Raw genomic sequence first — 8,702 nt, 5'->3', positions numbered from 1 at the left:
ATCAATAACTGTATTACTCATGAGTTATAATTAAATTTAGAAGAAAAGGTTGATCTAGTCAATTCGTTTCAATACAAATTTTCCCCTTGAATGCAATGGAGTAGCAGAAGAGTTAAAGGAAGGTCTTTGACCAAATCAAACTCGAAGCTTTTGGGTAAATCTTCCTTCACAATTCTTCTTCACTATGTTTCTGTTACTTCAATGGTATGTTAATCTTGTTTCCCGTTGTTTTCCGCTACCTTCAATGCATCTTCTCTGTGCTAAAAATTATGCTCAGTTTCTGTTGCTCATGTTTGGGATGCCCTATCAATCTCGCCCCCCTCCACTCTATGTCCCAATTTTTTGTTTTGCTCCTGCTGTTGTCCACAATTTATTTTTGAGGAAATGTGGGAAACCGTTTCCGAATCCCATCTAATTGACGAAAGACAGGTTTACTGGGTTATCCTTTTCGAAACTACAGTGTTGAATTTATTTGTTGTTCCAGTGAAGAACTGAAGATAATGAAATAGATAACAAGAGTAGTGTGAAAATGCTTTTTTTTTTGCAAAATCATCATAGATTTCTTGGTTCCAAGCTGCTTAATTGCGTACATATGTTAGTTCTTTGTTAAAGGATCGTAGTTTTGGAGTGGCATGATTTTCTGATATGGATTCGGTCGTACGAACTATTTTTATCTGTTTCATGCTATTCAGTTCAGGATGCAAAGCGCAAAGACAGCGATGTGGATTCGAAGGATATATATGAATGATTGTCAGTGAAGCTATGAGTTGTTGCTATTGATGAAGCTTTAACTACTAGATTTTGCAGCTCCTTAGCTTAAAATTAGATATATTGTGAAAGGTACAACCTTTGGGACGGTTGAGTATAATTTTGTATACTAGCTGTTTTAGCCCATTAACTTCTAAAGAGGTTTTGGAGCATGAGTCAGGTTTCCAGCGGGAGTGATTTAGATTTAGACATTGACTTGGAGAGTGGAGGAACAAGAAGTGAGGAGGATGTGAGCAGAAATTTGGGCTGTGGTTATACGAATTCAAAAAGGCTGTTGGGTAGGGTCAGGAGTGGGTTAATTAGTTCTGATTCACTAAGTGAATGTGCAAGTGACGAAGACTGTTCGTGTTCACAATATGACAAAATAATAAGTTCTGATGAAATTCCTGCCATGAACAAGGAACAGTTGGGGAGATATGCACAGGTTGGGCTTAAGAAGGGAGATGATGAAAAGCCTAAGAAGCAGAAGAATTCTACTAAGCCATCAAAGCCTCCTCGTCCCCCTAGGGGTCCTTTATTGGATGCTTCTGACTTGAAGTTGTTGAAGGAAATTACTGAGCTCAAGTTGAAACATAGAACGATTGAAAGAAGTAGGACTATGAGGAAAGTAAAAAAGGAGAAGGCATCATCATTGAAAACTAATGTTCTTGCATGCTTGGTGACTGTGGCCTTTTTACTGGTTATCATCTTTGAAGGTAAAATCATGTTGATTTATTTGAATGCTTTTCCTTTTTAGAGCATCCACAACCGTGCTCTTGCCAGCAGCACGGTTGTGGGCCCCGGCCCCACTTTTTCTGTCTGCTCTCTGGCAAGAACACAACACCCACAGTTGTTCTCTTCCGCAAGGACGAGCACAATTCAATTTAAAATTCAATTAAACAAAAACATTTCCATAATATGAAAATTCATTAAAAAATCAAAATAACATTACAAATTACAAATAAAATTAAAAAGACATAATTAAAAGCCTAAGATGGGTGAAATCCATTTGAGGTTTTGAGTGAGAGATGAAGGTGTAGATAGTTTGTATGAGAATTATGAATGAGAGATGATTTGAAGTGATAAATGGATTATGAATGTGTGTATTTATAGATGATTTTGGAGGGAAAAAATAAAAAATAAAATCAAAAAAATTTAGAAAAACGGGCAAAAAAACGGCCATATTTTTGGGATTTGGAAAATATTTTTTTAATTTTTTATCATTTTTAAAAATTAAATACTGAATTTTTAATAAAAAAATTTCAAAGGCAACGGCTATGCCGTTGCCCAATCGCGTGCCGCCACGTCGCCTGCTCGCTGGCACGGACGTGCTCTTCGCAGCGAGCGCAGTGGCGGTGGAGCTTGCGGCACGGACGGACGGACGTCCGTCCGTCCACCGCTGCGCATGCTCTTAGTTTCATGGCTTGTATTGTAATTAGTGATATGTGGGTCTCACAAACCTCATAATTCTTAAAGCATCTAGTGCTTACAATAGTCAGCCTATTTTCTTGGGTGGTGCATTAGTCTAAAGATTTTCATTCCTGGATTCTCTGTCTCTCTAACTCTTAAGTAGCTTCAGGCTGGTCATGGCCGATAAGCTATTCAAGTTTTGGGTATTGAAAATATAATAGACCAAACCTATATTTACGTAGTATCTGGATATATTCTAAAGTAGATTCTGGCAAATATCTAATCCAATTCTGGTTGATGTCTAGTTTAACTCTGGGATCAAGAGTACTGTATTAGTAACCTCAGAACCGCATATTTGACAAAGTGAACTTATGCTTCAAATCTAAGATACTTATGCCACTTCTTGCATAATATTAGGACACTGTATGTTCCATTCGATGAGGTTATTGCTTGAAAGAATTTGTTTGACATCCCTTTTCAGAATAGATGCTTTAGTGCCTCTAATATGAGGCACACAATCACACACGCTCTTCCTTTTTTTAATTTGATTTGTGAAAATTTGTTCGGAGGTCACAATAGCTGCAGTTTTCATTTACTCTTATCACTTCAAGCTGCCCTTGCTTTCTATACCATTAGAAATCATATTCCATGTTGCCAATTGATAGAAATCCATGGGTTCCATCCTAAAACCAATTGGTGATAGGAGGAGGGGCCCATGAGACTTATATACTAGTTTCAGTTTTATCTTGGTGATAGGAGGAGGGGCCCATGAGACTTATATACTAGTTTCAGTTTTATCTTGACACCGATGTGGGACAGTTATATGTTATATTTTTAGTTTCAATTTTCAACACCCTCCCTCAAACCCTTCAAGGTGTGATAGGAGGAGGGGCCCATGAGACTTATATACTAGTTTCAGTTTTATCTTGACACCGATGTGGGACAGTTATATGTTATATTTTTAGTTTCAATTTTCAACACCCTCCCTCAAACCCTTCAAGGTGTGATAGGAGGAGGGGCCCATGAGACTTATATACTAGTTTCAGTTTTATCTTGACACCGATGTGGGACAGTTATATGTTATATTTTTAGTTTCAATTGCCAACACCCTCCCTCAAACCCTCCAAGTTCAGGTGTGATAGGAGGAAGGGCCCATAAGACTTATATACTAGTTCCCTCCAAGTTCAGGTGTGATAGGAGGAAGGGCCCATGAGACTTATATACTAGTTTCAGTTTTATCTTGACACCGATGTGGGACAGTTATATGTTATATTTTTAGTTTCAATTGCCAATACCCTCCCTCAAACAGTTTTATCTTGGGGCCCATGAGACTTATATACTAGTTTCAGTTTTATCTTGACACCGATGTGGGACAGTTATATGTTATATTTTTAGTTTCAATTGCCAACACCCTCCCTCAAACCCTCCAAGTTCAGGTGTGATAGGAGGAAGGGCCCATAAGACTTATATACTAGTTCCCTCCAAGTTCAGGTGTGATAGGAGGAAGGGCCCATGAGACTTATATACTAGTTTCAGTTTTATCTTGACACCGATGTGGGACAGTTATATGTTATATTTTTAGTTTCAATTGCCAACACCCTCCCTCAAACAGTTTTATCTTGACACTGATGTGAGACAGTTATATGTTATATTTTTAGTTTCAATTGCCAACACCCTCTCTCAAACCCTTCAAGGTGAACTTGGAGGGGTTGGACCTTTTTCTGATCGATTGGACAATTGGCCCAATTTTTTTTCCGATCGGTTGGACCACTGGCCCAAATTTTAAGCCCAAATATACTGTTGGGTCAGTCATTTTTTCAGTTTTAGCCCAGATATACTGCTGGGTCAGTTAAATTTGACCCACAGTCGGCGACCCGCTCTGATACCATGATAGAAATCCATGGGTTCCATCCTAAAACCAATTGGTGATAGGAGGAGGGGCCCATGAGACTTATATACTAGTTTCAGTTTTATCTTGACACCGATGTGGGACAGTTATATGTTATATTTTTAGTTTCAATTGCCAACACCAATCATGGTTATCCAAAAGTGTTGTAGACTTGTAGGTAATTGTGTGACAAGGTCTAAGCTATCAGTAAGACTTCATTGCCAGCTATCAAATTTACCTTTGTCATGTGAAAGATGGGTCGTAGATTTGAGAATGTGATAAAGTGGAATATGGTACTGGAAATGAAGAGAGAATAGTGTACTCATTGGAACATGTCTTTCAATTTCTTCTTTATGTTCTCATAGTTATAATATAATGGGCCATGGCATATCATGATCTTCAGTTGTTGAATCTTCAAGATTTTTGGGTTCTCAGAGTATCATTTGTCATGTTGCAAACCTTGAAATTTGATATGCTGCAAGCCTAGCATCTCCCCCCCCCCCTTCTTCCTATGCATTTTGTGGACGGATCTTTGTTGAACAAAATTTTCAAAGTAAATGGAATTTACCACTCAATGAGTTTGATGGTTGATATAGTCTGAAGTGCTGTCTTCAACTATTGCAGGCTGCAGCATAGTTATGCCATAGCTTAAAAAGTTCAGAGAGTAATGAGGGTGGCATTAGAGACCGGTGTGGTGCCTCCAAAGAGCTAACTTTTTATTTGTTTTTTTGCCTTTTCATTCCTTCTCTCTCACTCTTTTAGTTGAAGTCAGCACACCACAAAGCACAATCTAGAGACTTTTGTTGTACTCCATCATTGTACAAATTGGGATCTTCCTCCTAACACTTATTGATGGACTGACTCTTCACATGTGTCTACCTTCTCTATCTTTCATGTGTTTTGAGTTCATTCGAGTCTTTTATTTTGTTTATGGAGTAGTAGTAGTAGTAGTATATGATTTGTGACCGACATAGTTTATTTGAAAAATTGTCTTTCGTTGTAAGTTTCTTGTGAGTGATTGCTTATCAAATTATATGTTATTGAAATATTTGGTGGAGCGAGAATGAGTTTGTCTTCTTTATTAATCAATAACCTGTAGTTTAGGTTTAGTTTATACAAGTGTTTTATCATGTATGCAGAGAGAAACATAAATTTAAGACACTGACATTTGTGGCTTGGTTTATGAAAGTTACTAAGAGTCAAGAGACTTTGGGATAGGATCTATCCCTAGAATTTGGTTGATTGAATATTGTTCTGCTGAAAAATTAATCAAACTTTAAGATATCACATTAATAGTAGTAGTAGTAGTTCGCAATTATCAAAGAAAGTTGCACAATAAAAAATTAGTTGAAGTTTGCAGCTTTAATGAATAATAGTCTTACCGAGATCATTGCTCTACTTTTCTTGTCTTGTACTCTCTCTTGTCCATAAGGCTATCCACAATGGCGCCTAGCGCACCGCCTAGCCGAGCGCCGGCGCTAGGTGGTCGCTAGGCGAACCATTGCAGCTTCCGAAAACCGCCGAGCGGTTTTTCGGAATTAAAAATCGCCTAGCGCTAGGCGGTCGATGGCGCCGAGCCGATCGCCCAGCGCATCGCCCAGCGGTTTTTTTGTTTTTTTTTTAAATTTTCGAGACACTATATATACGCGATTTGCACTTCATTTTCATTCGCACCACTTGTATTAACGAGTACTCTCTCTATCTTAATTTCTATACTAGATCAACACCGAGAAATGGATCTAAACAACGAGCCTAGTTCAGGGACGAGTGGTTCTCAAACTCCCCCAATTAATGTTGGAGGCGGATGGAATCGAGGGAGCCACCGAGTGATTTTTTTTAAGTAATGTACTTTTTTTAATGTAATTTTTATTATTAATGTACTTTTTAAAAATTTTAGTACTTTTTTAAATTTATTGTACTTTTTTAATTTATTGTACTTTTTTTAAAATTAAAATAGTATTATTAATGTTTCCCGTATATGTCTCGTAAATTAAATTCCGTATATTGTGTTATTAGTGATGTGGCTATTGATGTGGCTGGGCTATTTATGATATGGCTAGGCTATGGCTGGGCTATTTCTGATGTGGCATGAGGATTTTTAGTATTGATGATGTGGCAGGAGGAGTTTGTGGCTGGGCTATGGCTGGGCTATTGCTGGGCTATCACCACTGTGGATACCCTAATAGGAAGTAAAAAAGGTGTATTGTACTCTCTATTTCATAATAGGTAGAATGATAATAAATATTTTTTTAAAAAAAAGAAATGCGTTGATTTTTACTAGAAAAAATAGAAATGACTCTACTATTATGAAACGTATCAAAATGGCTAAAATAATTTCACTACTATAGAACGAAAGAGTATACTTTAATAATAGTAATAACATAGAGTAATAACTGTAATAACAGCTAATTGGGAGTACGAATGTATATAAGGAGGAACAAGGAAAAAAAAGTAGAAATATACACTTTTGATTGGAAAGGAAGCCTAATTGCATTAGGAAAAATTAGTGCTGTCACATTTCCGCTAAATACACGGGATTAGTCATAATCAGACAGCTAGGTCCAAAGTTATAGCAGTCTGACATCATCATCTCTTCCACAATTTATGCTGATTTATTAGTCTGCAAGTTATACAATTGCTTCAATTGAAAATAATTATAGTAGTACAAAGCTGTGATAACTGTCTCTTCCCAAAGTTAAAGAATAAACAGACGGATATTAATAGGGTTATTTGATTTGTATATATTCTAGTAGGAGCATGATTTTATTCTTATATTTTACTTTTGAGATAATATATGCCATGATAAGAGACACATATGCTAATGAGTGGAAATTACTAACATAAGAAAAGTAAACATGATTAGTTAACTTATGATTATACATTGACAAAACTACCCTCGGTCAGGGGCAGTCAAAAGCAGGCCATCATTGGCTGCCACTCTCTAAAATTTTAAACAGAAAACCCCAAAAAGGGGGGAGAAGAAACCACGCGTTAACATCACGCGCCGTCATCATCAAAATTCCAACCGCCGTTTCTCCACCGAGAGTGTGGAGATTTTGCAGCCACAAAATTGAGGCACGAACATAGTGTATATTAGAGCACGTACACGCCACATACTGACTATTAATTTCCGATTCACAGAGTGCAGCCGCAGAAGACGAAGAAGAAGCAGAGGAAGGAGACCAGCGCGACCGATTCCATGGCGGAGATGACGGACCAGACGACGTCGTCCACGTCGGGGAGGCGGATGCGCGCGCTGATCAAAGTGAGGCTGGCGATGCTACTGCTCCACCTCGGCGGCGGCGTGAGGTAGGAAGTGAGGAGCCTCGGCCACCGGAAAAGCGACGTCGGAAGCGAGAAGCTCACATCCAACAACCGCGAAACTGTCGCCCCCGTCCAACCTGACATTTCCCTCTGTGTTTCACACTCTCCGTGTGTGTGTTTTCTGTTTGATGAAATTGAAATATGCTTTCTGGGTTGGGGACGAATATTCTAGTTATTAATAATAATTGGGGATACTGTGGGGCGATCTGAACCGTTGATTTTCTTCGGTCGATCCGAGGCAGATTTCCAACGTTTATGGGCACTCCAGTTTGCCCAGCTCATTCACTGTATTAGCTGCTACTAGTATTAAATATAAATAATAGTAGTAAGTATTTCATTTCCAGCCATATGATTTCTCAGGCCATCCACAACGCTGTCTCTATACCGTCTCTTAAACCGTCTCTTAACTACTATTTGAGCACTATTTGAGGGCCCCACTGTCCTTTTTTCCTCCATCTCTTAACTAAGAGACGGAACCTGCAACGCTCCGTCTCTTAACCGTCTCTATACCGTCTCTTAATTACTATTCATTCAATTTAATTTATAATTTTTTTTAAAACCCAATTCAATTTAAACAAACACACTTTATTAAAATTAAAATAATATTACAACTTAACATTAAAAAAAATGAAGACATAATTAAAATTCTAAAAAAATAAAAATGACATAATTTAATCTTCTCCGCCAAAGTTTTCCCAAATGTGCTCAATTAGATCCTCTTGGAGTTGGGTGTGGGCGCTAGAGTCGCGTGTCCTTGCCCGAATAGCCAACCGTTCTTGTATAGATGGATGCGCTCCACTTCGCGGCGGACTACTTGCGGTTGAGCTTCCGGGGGATTCGGGGTCGAACCAATTTCCGGCATCGGGTCCTTCGTCTCGGACAATCATGTTGTGCAAGATTAATTGGCGCATTTGCTCAAAAGGATCCATTTGTTTGAGTTGATTGAAGATGGAAATTGGAGTGATAGAGAGGATTTGAGAGGAATAGATGTGTGTTTGTGTTTGAAATGAGTATGGAATAGAATTATTTATAGAGTAAAAAAATTAAAAATTTAAAAAATGAAAATAAATATTTAACGGTAATATTACCGTTTGAAAAAAAAAAAAATTTTATTAAAAATCGATTTTTTTTTAAAAAAATGAATTATTGCGTCATCAGTGACGACGCCCACTCGCGGGCCAGCGAGTGGGCGTCACGCACGCATGGGGACGTGCCACGTGTCCCTGGCGCGTGGCGAGACAGCTCGTCTCGTGTCTCTCCGAGACGAGCTACGCGACGAGACGGTCGCGAGCTGGAGACGAGATTGGCGCTGCAATGCGTCTCGCGGGGGTCT

General features: G+C 38.5%; 1 protein-coding gene across 6 annotated transcripts; it reads left to right on the top strand.

Annotated features, from left to right (window-relative positions):
• The first annotated feature begins 16 nt into the window (after positions 1–16).
• Positions 17–5,915, top strand: LOC121748895. 6 transcript variants are annotated; one of them, XM_042143457.1, is made up of 3 exons: positions 17–154; positions 693–1,463; positions 5,765–5,915. In XM_042143457.1, the coding sequence occupies exons 2-3, from the start codon at positions 920–922 to the stop codon at positions 5,887–5,889; spliced, it is 669 nt and encodes a 222-aa protein (XP_041999391.1). In that variant the 5' UTR covers positions 17–154; positions 693–919; the 3' UTR covers positions 5,890–5,915. The 6 variants fall into 6 exon arrangements, with proteins under 6 accessions (XP_041999391.1, XP_041999399.1, XP_041999407.1 ...); XM_042143473.1 differs by having other exon boundaries at positions 52–204; XM_042143490.1 differs by having other exon boundaries at positions 68–154; positions 698–1,463.
• The last annotated feature ends 2,787 nt before the right edge of the window (positions 5,916–8,702 follow it).

This window comes from Salvia splendens, chromosome 1 (genome assembly GCF_004379255.2).
Source record: "Salvia splendens isolate huo1 chromosome 1, SspV2, whole genome shotgun sequence".
NCBI lineage: Eukaryota > Viridiplantae > Streptophyta > Magnoliopsida > Lamiales > Lamiaceae > Salvia > Salvia splendens.
This window is presented reverse-complemented; position numbering and strand designations above follow the sequence as displayed.